This window comes from Hyla sarda, chromosome 1 (assembly GCF_029499605.1).
Source record: "Hyla sarda isolate aHylSar1 chromosome 1, aHylSar1.hap1, whole genome shotgun sequence".
NCBI lineage: Eukaryota > Metazoa > Chordata > Amphibia > Anura > Hylidae > Hyla > Hyla sarda.
The window spans coordinates 54,637,266-54,656,068 of NC_079189.1; the positions used below are offsets into that span (position 1 = coordinate 54,637,266).

At 44.5% G+C, this 18,803-nt stretch overlaps 1 protein-coding gene across 3 annotated transcripts in view; it reads right to left on the reverse strand.

The window, feature by feature from the left end:
• SORCS2 (sortilin related VPS10 domain containing receptor 2) overlaps nt 1-18,803 on the reverse strand; it is a 1,056,376-nt gene that overhangs the window by 160,838 nt on the left and 876,735 nt on the right. For all 3 annotated transcript variants that reach the window (XM_056555055.1, XM_056555056.1, XM_056555057.1), the window contains 2 exons: nt 10,752-10,816; nt 8,110-8,228 (listed from right to left, as the gene is read on the reverse strand). In XM_056555055.1, the coding sequence (XP_056411030.1) occupies nt 8,110-8,228; nt 10,752-10,816 (184 nt within the window). The remainder of the gene's footprint in view (nt 1-8,109; nt 8,229-10,751; nt 10,817-18,803) is intronic.

Here is an 18,803-nt window from a genome sequence, read left to right on the forward strand (position 1 = left end):
CACATTGCATTTCTTGCTACAGTCTTTTTCTGTGATTTTTCTCAACATCATGGCAGAAATGGTGATACTGTACTGCAATTGTGCAAATCATGATTTCTTTTTTACCATGATTTTGGGAAATCACAGCAGAAATTGCCAAAATGTAAACATTTTTGAAAAAATGCAGTAGATATTCAATGTGTGAACACAACCTAAAGACTTCATAAAACATCTAAATTGTGATTATAGGTCAAATAACTTCCCCCTCATGGCAATAGTTCTCTATAAAAAATCGGGGGGGGGGGGGGGGAGATTTATCAAAACCTGTCCAGAGAAAAAGTTTCTGAGTTGCCCATAGCAACCAATCAGATTGCGTCTTTCATTTTTCAGAGGCCTTTTTTTTTCTTTTAACATGAAAGAAGCGATCTGATTGGTTGCTATGGGCAACTGGGCAACTTTTTCCTCTGGACAGGTTTTGATAAATCTCCCCCACTGAATAACAAAACACATCTAAAGTGCACATATTGGGGGAGATTTATCAAAACCTGTGCGGAGGAAAAGTTGCTGAGTTGCCCATAGCAACCAATCAGATCGCTTCTTTCATTTTGCAGAGGCCTTGTCAAAAATATAAGAAGGGATCTGATTGGTTGCTATGGGCAACTTAGCAACTTTTTCCTCTGGACAGGTTTTGATAAATCTTTCTCAGTGTGAACAGTTACCTCAACCTACTTATGATCATAAAGAGTTCACCTGTGTAACCTCCAGCATCGGCAGCCTGATTAGATTACCAGGTGCAATAATCAAACACCTGACCTTCAGCCAGAGGATTCAGGGGAAATGTAGGCTGCATTATAGGACCACATAATTGTGGATTTGCTATGAAAGAACCCTATCCAATGCCTGCCACTTCAGCAAAAAGAGGTAAGCGCAAGGCATACCTCCACATTTTTCTTTAATAATAGCCTATGCTGCACTATATAAGCAAAAAATATATAATTCAATGCCAGAGTCCTTTTTTTTTTAAATACATTTCCTCCATAGTTTTTTGTGCAGTAGACCACTCTATTGAACTCAATGAGCCCGCCACAAGTGTGCTGCAGTATATGTTGCAATGTTTTTGCAGAAATTCCGACATACGTTTTTTCCTAAATGTGATGTGAATGGGGCTTTATTCAGCTCATATGCGTTATGTTCCTTTTATCCGCTCACACACCTGATGGATATGTTTCAAGGACTGCTGCAGAACCTAACAGGTTTTCTAGTACCTGGTGTTCCTAGACATAGCGGCGATTGTAAATGCGCACGTAGCGGCAGAACCTGTGTTTACCTTCCATTTTCATAAATCACTCAACCCCGCATCATATCTTGACAATGTGCAGTTCATAAAGGGAGAAGCCATTTATACCATCAATCACTGTCCGTCCTCATCACGACAGGACGGCCATCAAGTAAAATGAATTACCCTTATCTGCTGCTCCCAGCACTTTTCATTCAAATTCTTTATTTTGACACAAGCAAAAGATTCAGGAGGTAACAGGAAAGTGGGCACCGACGTAATTAGATTAAGTAGATTTGTGGGGCAAAGAGTTTTTATGATACATCCTGTCACGCCTCACTTTCTTCTTATATACTGCAATGAAAACTGGAACGGTTATCTCATCATGTAAACCTACAGGAACATAAACGTCAGCGTCAGTGCCCGGTCATTCTCCCGTTCCAGGCAGGAGGCTTACTTTTAAAGCTTCTTAAAAATAGGAGATTCCTTTAAAGGGGTACTCCACTGCCCCAGTGTCTGGAACATTTAGTTCCGAATGCTGGGTACGGACTGCGGGGGTCGTGCCATCACACCACGCCCCCTCAATGCAAGTCTATGGGAGGGGGCGTGACGTCCACCACGCCCCCTCCCATAGACTTGCATTGAGGGGTGTGACATCATGAGGGGGCATGGCCATGACGTCACAACCCCCGCACCCAGCGTTCTGAACTAAACGTTCCGGATGCTGGGGCAGTGGAGTACCCGTTTAAGGATTCCTACTAGAAGGGATACGCCTCTGAGTTTCCTTGAAATTAGGGAGAACACCTCAAATGCTTTGTTTGTGTGTTCCCCACATAGGGAGCATAGAGAGCCCTCAAAGGCATACTTTAAGTATGATAAAACTTCTTGGGTTTTGTCTTAGAATAAGAATCTTGTAAGAAGAGAATATGGATAAGGTTTATTTTAAGTAGGTGACACACCCCTCCTCTAAAGTTTCCTCTAAGCAGGGGCAACACATGTCAGGATTCTGGAAAGCAATGGGACAACGCTGAAGCCTCTTGAAAGGAGCAAACTTTTGGAAAGCTTGAGCCTTGAACAGGGAACTGAACTGAACTTTTTAGACACATCCACAGGATAGGGGCTACGTGTCTGATTGCAGGGGGTCCAACCACTGGGACCCCCCACGACCTCCGGTATGGGGCCCCAGCTACTTACACATCCTCCTAGCACAGCGGCCCTCATGTTCCTGTATGGACGCAAGTGACGACCCATTCAGCCAATCACTGGCTGCAGAGATGCCCCTCCTCACCCGGTGATTGGCTGAGCAGGCCATCACTTGCTCAGTGTACTGAGAACATATAAGTAGCTGGAGCTCCATACAGGAGATCGAGGGGTCCTAGTGGTCAGACCCCCTGCGATCAGACACTTATCCCCTATTATGTTAATAGGGGATAATTATCAAAAAATGTCAGTTCCCTGGACTATCCCTTTAAAGCAGTGGTTCTCAACCTGGGGTACAATTACCCCCGGGGTACTTAGCAGTTTTCCAGGGGGTACTTGAAAAAAAAAATCAGTAATGGCAGCCACAGCCACTGGTTTCTGGTCTGGACCACTTTGAAAGAAATGGTAGGCTGATGTTACTGCACCGAGGAGCGGAGCAGGAGGACAGCAAAGGGGAAGCGCGGGCACTGGGCTGCTGTGGGCAGTAACCACCATCAGCTTTGTTGCTCCACTGACCCTGCATACCAGGGACCTACTGCTATGAGCCATAGCAATAGGTCCCCAGAGCAGAGGAGCAGTGAAGCTCCAAATCAGGACAGTATGGTGGCCTACAACTATATATGGGGGCACAGAGGGGGCCTAAACTTTATGGGGATGCAAAGTGGGTACTATTCCTGTGTGTGACAATAACATGGGGAGTTTGTAAATAGGTGGGTATTGTACTGCAGAAAGGAGCCTAAAAATTTTTGGTTGGCTGGTTCTATGGAGAAGTCTTGTATGGGAGAAATCTTAATGGCGGTCTAGGCCAGATAGTGAAGAAAAGAAAAGTAAACAACTCTGGTTAGAGAAGACGTCACCTGTAAATCGGGGGACTGGGGAGATAGGGAGAGGAACAGCGGGCCTGTTATAGAGGAAAGTAAAGCATATTAATTATACTATAATCATTACAAAATGTCTCCAATATGGGGGTACAATTTTTTGGGAATGGGCTGTCAAGGGGTACTCAGGCAAAAAAGGTTGAGAACCACTGCTTTAAAGGTGTTTCCAAGGAATAACAGGAAAAATAGCACCACCCTGACCTTTGGCTGTGTGAGGAATTACAAAGTGGCTCCGTTCACTTCAATGGAACTGTGACGTAATACCACACATAACCTGAGGACAGGGTGGCAATGTTTTTAGAAAAAAAGATTATATGTTTTTACTCATCCTGGATAACCCCTTTAAAGTGACACCATGTGGTTTTGGATGTGGAATCAGTGCTGTTTCTGTATAAAAAAAATAAAAAAAAAACACACTAGGGTTAGGAAATTTGTAGGGTAAGGTTACACGTAGCACATCCGCAGCGTATTTCACACTGTGGATGCACCGACGGCGAGCTTACTCTGTGTGTCCGGTCATAGTGGTTTTCCCACTGTGCATTTGTTATGAGCAGGCACTGTGTCTACAGTGGGAAATCCACTGCTACGAGTGGACACACAGAGCTATCCAGCCGCAGACCAATTATGGGACAAATGAACATTCCTAGGAATGCTTGTTCCCAATAATTGGCCCATGTAAAGCGGCTAACAAATGCCCATTGGTTGGTTGGTTGGCTGACTCAATCTTTTGTGCAGTGCAAGCATTTAAATGGGCACTGTCACTTAAAAAAAAAACTTTTGACATGTTGTAGAGACAAGTCAAAAGTTTTGATTGGTCGAGTGTTCAGAAAGTGACCACTAGTTGGTAGAAAAGTGCGCTAAGCAAGACAATGTTAGTCTGCAGAATTGTCTCGGTAAGCTACCCTTTTCTCCTCGCTCGTTCTAACAAGTGGTTGGAATCTGAACACTCAGACCCCTGACTGATCAAAACTTCTGGCATGTCTCTAAACATGTCAAAAGTTTTTTTAAGGGGACAGATACACTTTAAGGGGGTACTCCGGTGGGAAACAATTTTTTTCAAAACAACTGGTGCCAGAAAGTTATACTGATTTGTAAATTACTTCTATTAAAACATCTTAATCCTTCCAGTACTTATCTTCTGTATACTTCAGGGGAAGTTGTGTAGTTTTTTCCAGTCTGACCACAGTGCTCTCTGCTGACACCTCTGTCCATGTCAGGAACTGTCCAGAGCAGGATAGGTATGCTATGAGGATTTGTTCCTACTCTGGACAGTTCCTGACATGGACAGAGGTGTCAGCAGAGAGCACTGTGGTCAGACAGAAAAGAACTACACAACTTCCTCTGTAGTATACTGCAGCTAATAAGTACTGAAAGGATTAAGATTTTTAAATAGAAGTAATTTACAAATCTGTTTAACTTTCTGGAGCCAGTTGATATGATTTTTTTTCCACCAGAGTATCCTTTTTAAAGTATTGTTGGTACCCTGTGTAAATAGGGGATATGCGGCCATCATTGATGGATTATATGGGCAGCACACGTGTTCAAGCCTTGTGAAGGCTCTGCAGATCAGTGAGAATGGCGCTCATTATCTTGTGCCGTAAGGGCCCTAAGTATACAAGGTTATCTCAAAACTAACATTTTATTTTTTAGGTCTAGGGTTATGGTTAGGAAATGGCTACAGATTATTGTGGATTAGTGTTTGCGTTATCGGAAAGATGACATTGTGTCATTGTAATCCTCTATTTATCAGGGTTAGGAAACAAGTACAGATTAATTTATTCTACAGAACACCCAGAAAGCTATACAATACCTTCACATCACACAGTGCTGGTAACATACACACACATTAGTTCAGTGGAACGCAGGTAACACAAGAGAAGCCCCAGGACTGGCCCAGCTCGCTGCTGACTCTATCTAAACCCTTTTAGCCAATTATAGTCCCTGCTAAGATCATAGTTTCATTATAATGGAGATGGTGCGCTGATAGCCGGAGCGCGAAACATGATTAACATAAGTACAACATCTATGGATTTTAGGAGGCAAGGATTTTCATTTTCTAACAGAAGCCATTTCTGATTAAATTTGGCAAGTTAGAAGTGAGAAATGTAACCTTGCAAGAATCCATTAAGTTCTCCAGCCCAGCAGAAGACATTCTTATTGATTTTTTTAGACAGTATATTGCTGTTATATAAGCATTAGCATGATCCTTAACTCTTCACACACCTGAGCCCATATAGTTATCAGTATAGATGTCACATCTAATGTATGGAAGGTTATACAAGGTGTATGGAGATTGTATGAGAATTAGAACACATCTTGAAAGGGATTACCAAAGAATAGAAAAACAGAGCTAATTTCTTCTAAAAACAGCACCACAACTGATCTTGGCTTTATTCAATTCAACGGAACTGAGCTGTAATACTACGCACAAGAAATAAGATCTGTTTTTCTAATCCTTGATGATCCATTTAAAAAAAAAAAATAATCAAGCCTGTATCTTGCCACAGCTGGCTGAAGATTAAAAGGGTTATCCAGGAATAGAAAAGCAAAGCTAATTTCTTCCAAAAAACAGCACCACACCTGTCCTCAGGTTGTGTGTGGTATTGGCTTTGGCCCCATTTACTTCAATGGAACTGAGGTGCGATACCTCACACAACCCTAAGACAGGTGTGGCGCTGTTATTGTTAAAAAAAATCAGCTCTGTTTTTCTAACCCTGGATAGCCCCTTTAATACAGAAAGGTTTTACAACTTTTCATTATACTTTGACTTTTGAAGTCATAGACAGGGTTTACTCTATGGAGTATCTAACATGGACATGAAGAAAAGACAGAAGACGGCACTCACCATCTAGATAACAGCTTTAATGTCTGCTAGTAGTGCATGTCAAGCGTGCATTGAATATGGCAGAGCGGACGTGGGCCCCCGCCCGCTCTGCCACATCCATGCATGCTTGACATGCACTACTAGCAGACATTAAAGCCATAATCTGTGTGGTGAGGGTGTGATGGAGGGCAGATGTTATTACCCTAGGGGCAGATGGCATTAACCCCTTGTGTTTGTGACGCCAGGGTGTGGTTTAACCTCATCACCACCCAAAGGTTTACCGCTGGATCCTGGGCTAGGCCCGGGGGCAAATAATTACTCCGACGCCAAGTTATGGAACAACGGCAGCTTTACTGAGATAGACAGGTGGGACAGTCTTAACAGCTTAGCCAGGCCCAAAGAGGTGACCAATGACTTCAGAGACTTGAGGGCTCGCTTGGACTTGGACAATTTGATGAAGAGCCACGCTGACTTGACACAGATTAACCTTGACTGACTTGACTGGGACTGACTAGACAGACTTCACCCCATATGCAGCTTACCAGGTTTTCATGTTCTCCTGTGGGGCAGTAGACTTGTGGAATGCGTGGTAGGCTTTGGGCCTCCTCAGGACACCAGACACTCTTTCTCAGGACTTGACCTTGCTGCACTCAGTAGAGAAGAGACTAAGAGAAAAAACTGAACTAGCTCCACCCAGGGTTTATATGGGGGAGACTCTGGAAGGGTCCCATTGGTCACTCTATAGGTCTATAGGTCACACTGGTACCTTCTTTGGTTGCAACACATGACAACAGTATTTAAAGGTATATGACAAGTTATATACATTACATTAGATAAGTTAACTAATTAGAGAATACAGACAAAAGAGGGGCCCAGGGGTCACTGAATAGAGTATGCCTGACAGATCAGCAAGAGTACAGGGGTGCAACTCCTGTACTGGGCCACCACATCTGGATGGTTAGTGCCATCTTCTTTATTTGCTTCATGTCCATGTTTGATCTCATTGCCTTGACTGAGCACCACTATAATACAGCTATCAGATCCTGCCGCGGCTCCTCCGCCCAGCTATCAGTGTACTAGTCCTAGTGACGTTGTTGCCGTTCCCTAACTGTTTTCTTCTGTACGGACTATGGAGTAATCTGGTTGGAGATTCCCAGTGCGGCCGGCACCGGCTGACCCTTAAATTCATACTATGGAGTATCCAGCTGAGGATTCCGAGTGAGACCGACGTTTACTGGCCGTGCAGATATTGCCGTCCTCATAGACTGCCATGTGGATTCTGCCTAAAGAATGACCAAGATAATTTTTTTGTCGGTAGGATTTCAACAGCGGAATATTTGCTGCGGAAATTCTGTAGTGCGGACAGTGCAACAGAATCCCATTGATAGCAATGGGAATCTGCTGCCCCTGAATTCCAGTTGGAAATTCCATAGTGTGAACACTTCCTTACCATTCTCAAGTTCTCTGCTTGAAAACCAGTCCTGATGATGTCCAGTATATGGTTTGTTACAGTGTATTACAACCCTTTCTTATAATATGCACCTGAGTCATTGGGACATATAATGGACAGTCTCTGGATATACGACTGAAACAATGTAACAAACTCTCAGCTGTCACTAGGGCTAGGTCCGGACAGATTATCATATACAGAAACATTCCTGATCCTGACCCCTCTTGACACTAACATGTCACCACTGAAGTCGGTCCCCATGATGGTCAGTGATTGGCTGCAGTGATCATATGTACATGTCAAGAGGATCCAGGAAGAGACTGGCAGGGGCCAATGAAGTGGCAGGATCAGTACTGGGATGATTGATCATTATTAATATAACAGAGTAATATAACATTCTTTAACAGCACCACCACTTCTTTGCTCCGGTATGATATCTATGTAATCCTTGCATGCGGCATAATTCAGATGCTCAGTGCTATATTAATGTCACGCCACGTACCTTAAGAAAGATGTAATCATCTTGTACAGTCAAAGAGCTGCGATCGATGTCCCCACTGAACTGAAATGCTAGCGTTTTGTCAGAGCAGTTTTGAATCTGGCATGTCACATATCGATAACCTGCGGAGTGGAATCAATAGTGGAAACATTAAGTATCTGCAAGAGGCCGCCGAAGTGAAGAGCGCCATTTTCCACGGTATAAATATTGACCACTTTTATTTGCAGTTAAGGTGAGATGCAGCGTACTGAGCCGTCAGGCAGCCGCCGCGAGACAAATGTATTACGATAAGTGTGGCGGTGCATCATCCCTAAATATAGATGAACAGCTGCGGCCAAAAGTTTTGGGACACAAATTTGCTTTTCACAATATTTGCTGCCTCAGTTCTTATAGTGACGATTTGCATTGACTCTAGATTGTTATGAAGAGTATTCAGATGAATTGCAATAAATCATTTCCTTGCCATGAAAAGTGCTCTGGAAATGTAATGTAATTTATTTATTTATTTCTTATAGTGTGCAGCACAGGCTATAAATAGAGAACAATGTAGAAGTTCTTGTGTATGCCTTGTGTTTACCCGTGTTAGCTGATGTGGCAGGCATGACTTTGACTCCATGCTGGTTTTCCATTCCACACACTGAAATGTTTCCCAAAAGGTTCCCATGAATCCTTATGCTTTTGCAGAGAGAGGGTGTGGAGTTTTATGACTAATCAGCTGCTGGTGCTGGAGGTCACATAAGACTTATATTTGGGTTGAGGTCAATTCACAATATGTGCACCTAATGCAGTGTTTTCCAAGCAGTGTGCCTCTAGCTGTTGCAAAATTGACTGACTTTGTTTGACACAGTAAGGGTACAGTCCCATGTAGCTCTAACACAGCGTATTTGACGCTACGCAAAATGTGCAGCGCAGCGGGAAATATGCTGTGCATTCTGCAATGAGCATACACACAGGGATACCTGGTGGCAGCCCTGTGTGTTCAGTGAGGTTTGGGGGAGGGGCTGCGCATCACAGTCACGCTGGCGCACGGCCCTGCCCAGGTAACCCTGTGTGTATGTTCATCACAGAATATGCAGCATATTTCTCGTCACGCTGCACATTCAGCGCAGGGGGACAGTACCCTTAAGGGGTATTACAGTGCTTAAAAAAACATAACCCCTATCCACAGGGTGGGAATAGGTGTTTGATCATGAAGGGTCCGACCTCTAAGGTATCTCTGGCCCTCCCATAGACAATGCATAGAGCACGTGCCAACGCCACCACTCCATGCAGGAAGGGAGAGTCAGGGCCCCGTTCTGGAGAACATGGGGCATCCCAGAGGATGGACCCCCATCGGACAGACACTTATCCCTTATCCACAAGATAAGGGATACATTTTAAGGCACTGTACCCTGCTGCAAACAGAATTACGGCAGTGGAATGTCCGCAGTGTGGACCAGACCTTAATTAACTATTTATTGAATCATCAAAAACTTTGAGGAGAGAGGTTCAATTGTTGTAAAGAAGTCCAACACCAGGCAGAGGGGAGCAAGCTCAGAAATGGCAGCAGGCAGGTGTTGGTGCAACTACACACACAGCGGGGTGAAGGTTTTGGAGGTTGGCCAGGTGTCTAGAAGGGCAGCAAAGAAAACACTTCTCTCATACTGCTGAAAGGAGACCAGGAAGTGGTGAGCAGCCCAGCTTGTCTGTTTTTAAAAGGTTAACGTGCTATTTCAGAAATCATTTTTTTTTACCCGAAGAGGATGCAGGATGTACCTGTACACCCTGGCTGCCTATTAGTTGGTGCCCCAATATATACATGTACGGCCTGAGTCTCAATGGCGTAAACGGAAAAAAAAATTCATGGTTACATCCCATACCAGAAAAAAAGAAATAAAATTGATCAAAAAGTCACATATACACAAAAATGGTACTAATAAAAACTTCAGATCATGGCACAAAAAATAAATCCTCACACATCCACGTCAATGGAAAAATAAGAAAGTTATAAGGGTTTTGAATAGGGCATGTCAATTTTACCATAAAATACACAGTATCAAAACAAAAACCAAAAAACCTATGAATTGTTTTCTTTTCAATTTCCCGCCACAAATAATATATATTTTTTTGTTGCGCCATGTATTTTATGGTGAAATAAAAGGTGTCAATACAAAGTACAATTGGTCGCGCAAAAAAACAAGCCCTCATATGTGTCTGTGGATGAAAAAATGAAAGAGATATGATCTTACAAGGAAAAAAACAAAAACGAAAAAATTACAATTGGCTGTGTCCTCAAGGCGGAAATGGGCTGTGTCTTTAAGGGGTTTAATCCACTGGTGCCAAAAAAATATGTAAATTATTTCTATTTAAACAAAAACTCATGCCTTCAGCTGCTGTATGCTATAGAGGAAGGTCTGTAGTTCTTTTCAGTTAACACAACACTCTCTGCTGCCACCTCTGTCTGTCCAGAGTAGAAGCAAATTTCCATAGCAAACCTCTCCTGCTCTGGATAGTGCCTGACACGGATTCAGGTAGCGAGGTCATTTGATTGACAGATGTACACAGGAGAACTTCATTTGGAGCAGAGGAGGGCCTCACAAATGATTGCAATTACATGGTGACTGTATGCTTTTATATATGTCATGGTAAAAAATAAATGCACCCACCTCCATCTATATCTTGTATCTCCATGTGGACCAGACTTGGATCTGTATCTACTCCAGCAACAGACCTGCAAACACACAAAAGAGTCATGTAAGTACACTACATCCAAGCACCTGATTTAGAAAAATGCAGACAATACCCTATTTACTACAGCAGGCAAGTTCAGGTAACAGTATACATTTATATAAACACGGCGAAACATCTTTGAGAAGGCTACCTGCATTTATATGAAAAAATGTGGGCTTTTATTAGGGTGGTCTCATAGTTAATAGCCACTATGAGACACTGGGGGACAGGGAGAGTGAGCCCTAACTGGCCCTAAATAGACTCTCCCTGCTTACTTGCCCATCCATCCTAAACGACGGATTGACAACAGGGCGTGGGTCCCTTCCTGCGCTAAAGTGCAGTGGCGTAAAAACACATAATAAACTGGTCACAGGCCAGAAACGGAAAACTACTAGACAACCAGATATACCAAACAGGATACAAATACTAACAGGGCAGAAAATAAACAGGCAAACTGATAAGGAAACATAAGACACTGTTCACACTGGGACACAGAACATACAAACTGGACTCCCCACTCCACTTTAGGAATAAAAGGTAGCCATTAAAGGGGTTGTGCGCTGCCCTAATTTTCAGAGCTCCGCTCACAGCGTCCGGAAGTTCATTACGCTGTGTGCCGGCTTCCGTGTTCGCGGCCGCCGGGCGTGACGTCACACCCGGCCCCTCGCTTGCCCCCTCGCCCGCCCCCTCTACCAAAGTCTATGGGAAGGGGGCGTGACAGCGGTCGCGCCGCCTTCCCATAGACTTTCATTGAGGGAGAGGGCGAGACGTCACGAGGGGGCGGGCGAGACGTGGCAGCCCGCACACAGCGTTCGGAGTAATGAACTTCCGGACGCTGTGAGCGGAGCTCCGAAAGTCAGGGCAGCGCACAACCCCTTTAATAATGAAGCCGAATAGGCTACTGGCCAGCGGACACACTCCACCATGTGGACAAAATGCTGACCCAGTAGTAAACGGAAATATAATCCATGAAACACTAGACTAAAACCGGATGAGTCTGACAAGACTCCAGAATACCAAACAGGAATATAACATACAGAGCACATGGTACAAGCAAGACTCAAACACAGTGTAAACACAGACAGAGCAGAACAAACATAGATAGATAGATAGATAGATATGAGATGATAGCTAGATAGATACATAGATATGAGATAGATTGATATGAGATGATAGATAGATAGATAGACAACATCCAATGATTCCACAGCACACAGAAGTTTTTCCAAAAAAGAGAAGGTGATTTATTCCATTCCCAGTGTTACAAAATAGTGCTACGTTTCAGCAGCCTCTCGCCGCCATTTTCAAGCATAGACAAGACAGATAGATAAGAGATAGATAGATATGAGATAATAAATAGATTGATTGATAGATAAGATAAGATAGATAGATATTAGAGATATATATCCAAGAAAAGCAGCACAAGCTCAAATTAATCCTGTAGCAGGTGCCTGGGTTAGGGCTCCACTTGTAGTAGCAATCCAAAATAGCAGCACACATAAATTTGATAAAAGGTGTATTTATTCCATTAATCCAGTGCAAAATTCAGGAGAGCAACGTTTCTGCGTCCTCTCGTCGCCATTATCAAGCCCAGGTAGCCTAAATAGATGTGGGATACAGTAGATAGATAGATATGAGATGATAGATAGATATGAGATAGATAGATATGAGATAGATAGATAAATAGATAGATAGATATGAGAAACAGTAGACAGATAGATAGCTAGATAGATACATAGTTAAAGTATGACGGCAGCACACCAAAGTAGTGAATCAATAAAGTGTTATTTTATTCCAGGGATATAGAGACAACGTTTCAGCGGTCTCTCACCGCCATTTTCAAGTGAAAACGTTGTCTCTATATCCCTGGAATAAAATAACACTTTATTGATTCACTACTTTGGTGTGCTGCCGTCATACTTTAACTATCAAGAGGAACCAGAGCACCGAGGTTCCATTGTGCCTGCACCCACCTCACCCAAACTGGATGTGCTGCTTTATATGGACTGTATAGATAGATACATAGATATATATGAGATATGAGATATATAGATATGAGATAGATAGATAGATAGATATGAGATAGATAGATAGATAGATATGAGATAGATATATATGAGATAATAGATAGATAGATGATTGATAGATAGATTGATCGATACGATAGATAGATATTAGAGATAGATAGCTAACTAGATATAAGATAGATTGATAAATAGATATGAGATAGGAGATAGATAGATGTGGTGACCCAGTACAAGATGTTGTCCTGTCTGGTAAACGTTGTCTCAAGCACTTCCAGTGTCACTGTTTTGGGCCCACTACTCCAGGGTATATTGTGTTATGTTATTCATGTTTATGTAAATGGTTAACAGTGTTATTGTGCATTTAAGTGAGCTAATGCAGAGTAGACCATGTGATTCTGATGCCCCAATGGGATGCCCCATTGCCTTATCCTTATATAGTGTAGGGGGGAGGAGTTTGTCAGTTCAGTTTAGAGCTGAGGTAGCAGTGTGGAGAGGAGTTAGGAGAAGTTTGTGGTATCCTTAAGAAGACCTGAGGAGAAGTCAAAATTCAGCAACCACGCATTCCAAGAACCCTATCGCACAGGCCCAGTCTGCAGTCTCAGATAGCAGGAGATAGAAAGCCTATGGCAACTCTTGGTCCCATAGTCTATAGTCCATGCCTGGAGGTAAGTGAAAGCTCCAGGAGAAACTACAACAGCCAGTGTTAAGTCAGCATGGGTGGTCTTAAGTCCCAAGTCTACAACGTAAAAAGTCACAGTCTAAAGTCTACAGAATCTAGAAGTCTGTCAAGTAAAAGTACCACAAGTCCCAGCAAGGCAAAAGCTCCCAAGGGTTACTCTGCATTTCTCCTGCTCTTATCTGTACTGTAAAGGATTTTACCATCATTCATGGTAAGATAACTTTCCTTAAGCCTGCATCTGTAGTCATTACTGTCCCCAGTGCTTGGCCCAGGAGAACTGTCTAACCTTGGAGCAAGGAGGTCAATGCTACCCTGGTGTCACGAACTGTTAGTTATTATTGCTACAACCTACGCCACCATCACGCACCATTGCAGCCAAGCTAATCACAGAGGGATATGTGATAGATAAATAAATAGATAGGGAATAGATAGATAGATAGATAGACAGACATACACGTAGATAATTTATACATGTTATGAGTATATAAAAGACATACAGTATACCCTGAGAATTTTTTTTTTGGATTATATATAGATCTTTAGAATTAGATACAATGTGTCAGAGAGTCATTTCTGACCATCGCTCAGTTTGGCGGTGACTGGCAGCATAATTCTTCGCAGTCCTGGCGTTTTTCGCTCACGCTTCCCATTAGAACCAGCTTTATTTGTGTTAGCGCTCTCTATTTACATAATAGCGGTAATGATGACTTTATAAACAGTGCTCATTACACAGTGAGACCCAATTTGTATTGTATTCATTTCACAGGGAAATATTCAAGTCCTGGAGATTACACGTCCACTTAGTGCTCCGGAGCTGACGCTCATCCATAAGCAAATGTTGTTATGAGACTTCAAAGCTTAAAAAAAAAAAATACACCAAACATTCTTTCTTCAGAGGAAACAATCGCTGGTAAAGTCTCAATAATAAGATACAGCAGAAAGTAATTATTTTAATACCCGGTCTAGTGAAATGTATTCTGAAATCTTCGGTTTCCTGTATTTTAAGCCAATTTATTAAGTCAAGAATACAAACCCATACTGAGCCTAGAATAAAGCCAGCCACGTGTAATTAATGCTGCATAATGAATTCGAGATTAGATCACCAATACTACGACTGCAAATCCCTCACTCAGAAAATGAGACATAAAGTGATAAACCCGATTTATCATCCATATAAACAACACCAAAATCAGCACCAAAAGTGCAAGAAATCAGGATTGTGCTAGAGCAGTGTTCCCGAAACCAGGGTGCCTCCAGCTGTTGCATTTTAGCAGGGGCTCCAGTGCGTCTGTTAAAGGGGTACTCTGCTGCATTCTGTTCCGAAATCTTGGAGTGGGCTGCACGGGTCATGGCATTACGGCCAAGCCCACTCATGATGTCACACCACGCCTCCGCAATACAAGTCAATGGGGGTGCTAGATGAGACATCACGAGGGGCATGGCCGTAACGTCATGACCCCCACCGCCCGAACGTAGCATTCTAAATGAAAGCCGGGTGCTACACAGAGATCATGGGGGTCCCCTGCAATCAGACATCTTATACCCTATCCTTTGGATAAGGAATAAGATGTCTAGGGGTGGAGTACCCCTTTAAGGAGCAATAACATACTCCCTCTCACAGTACAAGAGGGAGTTCCTGCAGGTTTTCGGTTCCAGCGCCAGTGGCGGTTGGAGAGCCTGTTCCCACTACGTCTTCGGGTGGACCCTCATCTTCTGCTGATGCTCCTGCGTGGACTGGTGAGTTTAATTTTGCTGGGGTCTGGGGGAATGGGGGTGGCTCAGCTGAGTTGTTACCTACTCTTAAGGCTGTGCTAGCTAGGTTGGAAGGTCAGCAGAAGGTTGTAGCGGCCCCCGTCAGGTGGGTATCTCCTGCCAGGGTGGGTGTCCACAAGGAGGCCTTCTTTTGTGGGATTAGCCCTTTGGGTGTGCATGTTGAAGAAGTGGTTAAAGAAAAAATTTGGGGAAATCAGTATGTGGACCGCTAGTTTCTGATAATCAGCATACAATAGATAAGGAGCGTAGGCCCCATACTGAAAAGTCCGTTCCTATGAGACACCGGGTTGCCAAGACTATGGGAAATTGGTTACAGGGGTTCATGGTTTTGGGGTTTATTATGGGTGAGAAGTAACTGGAATGCTGTTCAAGCTTTTTGTGTACATGGACTCGGTGTACAATGCCTTATAAGGCGCATGGGGTACTGCTTGGTGGTGGTATGACAAAGAATTTAGGCGCCTTCTAGCGTTGCAGTCAGAGATGGGTTGAGGTGTCAAAGCGACTGACGTATGCTTGCGCTTCATGATGTCGCAGATAGTGCCATTCTTTCAGTCAGGGGCTGCTGGCCAATCTGGTGTTGTGATGCCAGTGGCCGTGCGTAGGCCCGGAGCCTGTTGGTTGTACAATGGAGAGCATTGTAGATTTCTCAGCTTGTGTAAGTACAAGCATGAGTGCTCCTCCTGTGGAGGAGGACTCGCGGTGGTGTGCTGCCCGCAGGCTCCGAAGTAGCCCATCCAGACGCCGACCGCAGCTGAGGGGAAGGACCCCAGTGAATGTGGGCCCGTGGTTAGATCAGTACCCCAACAGGGAGGATGCCGTGGTATTGTCTGATGGTTTCATGTTTGTTTTTTTCATTCCATTTGTGTTGGCTTCCATCGTGTCAGACTTTCCGGATAATTTGAAATCTGCTCGGGAGCACCCTGAGGTGTTTCGTGAAAAGACTGGTAAGGAAGTTGGCTGTTTATGGGTGCTTTTTTGTCCCCTCCCTTCCCCAACTTGCGGGTTTCTCCAGTAGGTGGTGTTCCAAAGAAGGAGGTTGGAAAAAAGGGTTCCTCTGTGAATGATGATATCCCTAAGGAGGATGCTTCCGTTTCCTACTTCTCCTTTGACCGGGAGGTGACGCTGGTCAGGAGGGCTGGGGAATCGGCTCAGTTTCGGTTGCTGCCAATTCATCCGGAATGTTATCACCTGCTAGGGTGTCGTTTGAATGATCCTTTTCATCATGATGTGTATTTGCCCCATGGGTTGTTCGATTTCATGCCACTACTTTGAAATGTTCAGTACCTTTTTGGAGTGGGTGGTGCGATTCAAGACGGTTGGACGTCTATCATTCACTATTTAGACTATTTCTTGTTTGTTGCCCCTGCAGGGTGCTCTAGATGCCGTTTTTTTTATTGGATTCCTTTTTGTTTTCTCATGCAGCGTTTGGTTTTCCATTGTCTGCTGAAAAGACTGAGGGTCCGGCTATGGTTATTTCTTTTTTGGGCATAGAGTTTGACATGGTATTTCGGCTTCTGGCTGAGAAGCTGGAATGTTTGATCCAGTTGGTAGAGAGTTTCTGCGGGGTGTACAAGGTCATGCTCCAGCAGATGCAGGTTTTGTTGGGTCACCTGGTATTTGCCTATGGGTCGGGTGTTTTCTAGATCTTGGCCTAGATCTAGTTCTCGTCTTGGCCACCATATTCGCATTTCAAGGAAAATGCATTCTTATGTTTTGGTGTGGCGGGAGTTTTTGCGGAGGTACAATGGCCGTACTTGTTGGCAGGCGGCTGAGGTGTGTAATGTTGAACTTTAATTGTTCACGGATGCGGCCGGGTCTTGTGGTTTTGGGGCTCTTTTCGGTGGTGAGTGGTGTGCGCAGGCGTGGCCTCCGGAGTGGCAAGGCTGTGGTTTGTGCTGCAATCTTACTCTTTTGGAACTGTTGCCTATCATTGTTGCTGTTGAGCTTTGGGGTAATCATTTTAGCAATCAGCAGTTGTGTTTCTGGATGGATAATGTGAGTGTTGTGCACTGCATTAATGGTTTGTCCTCTTTTTCCCTCCCTGTTTTGTCTCTTATCCAGCATTTGGTCCTTTGTTACTTGGAGCTGAATGTTTGATTTAGATCTCGACATGTCCCGGGGGTTGACAATGTTATTGCTGACTCTCTTTCCCGTTTCAGGAATTTCGGAGACTGTGTCCGGAAGCGGCCTTGGAGGGCCTCCCCTGCCCCCCGCTGGTGTGGGAATTGGTGACTGATGCTTTATGCCCCTGATTGAGTCCTCTGTGCCGGCTGCCACTTGATCCGGGCACGGTAAGGCGTAGAATAAATGCTGGTTGGTGGTTGCTGGACGGGATGTTCCTGTGTGTGCGGAGGCCCGTCTTTGCGTGATGCGAATGTCTCTGCCTTGGTGGCACGGCGGCGCTTGGCGGCTGTCAGTTTTCATTTCAAGATATTGGCATGGGGGGATGTGACCAAGCATTTTTTGATTCAACAGGCTCTAAAGGGTTGCCAGCGCACGCACGTGCGGCGGGAAAAAAATTTACCTGTTTCTTATTCACTGTTGTTGTCGCTGTTGGATGCTGCGGGGCGCTGTTGTTCCTCACCTTTTGAATCTGCTCTTTACTCCTTTTTGCATGCCGTTTTTTTGGAGCATTGCATATTGGGGAGTTGGTGCCGGTGTCTAAGTCAGGTACCGGAGGTTTGTTGAAGGAGGATGGGGTTTGTTCCAATGGCGAGGTGCAGCTGCGCATTCAGTGGTCCAAGACGGATCAGGTTAGTCAGGGTGCCTGGGTTTGGCTGCAGGCCGTGGATAGGGGAGGCGTGCCCCGTCCAGGCGGTTGTGGAATTTTTTTAGGTTCAGGAGTCGGGTGCTCATTTTTTCGTGCATGCGGACGGCTTGCCTCTCATGCGGTATCAATTTTAGGTGGTGTTTAAGTGCTGTTTGGTGACCCGGTGTCTGAGTTCAGCACTCATTTCGGATTGGCGCAGTGACTGAGGCCTCGCGTGCGGACCTTCCGGTGTCAGATACTCAGTGAACTGGCCGCTGGCGTTCTGCTTGCTATGCGGGATATGTCTGGCCTGAATTGTTGCTTTAACCAGTTTTCGTTTTCTGATCATCCAGTGGCTATGGTGTTCTTTCTGGGTCATTCATATTTCCACCAGGTGGCAAAGATGGCAGATTGTTGCCCTGGTGGTAGATCCCTGGGTTTCGGTAACATCACTGCGCATTGGCATGGCATTCCAGGCATGCGGTGGCCACAGGTGCTGACAGAGGCGGTTGATATTGCCCGGACGGTCCACTCGAGAGTGATCTTAGTCATTCACGCTGGTGGGAAGGACCTTTGTTTTTCGAGAGTTCAGGAGCTGATCACCGGTATGAAGGCGGATGTGGAAAGACTTTCAGGCTTTTTCTCTGAACATGTACTGGTGTGGTGGGAGATCGTGCCGCGTGCCAAGTGGCAGGGGGCCTGTGATGCTGAGACCATTGAGAGGTCTCGCCGCTTGGTGAATTCCAGAATGGCCAGGTTT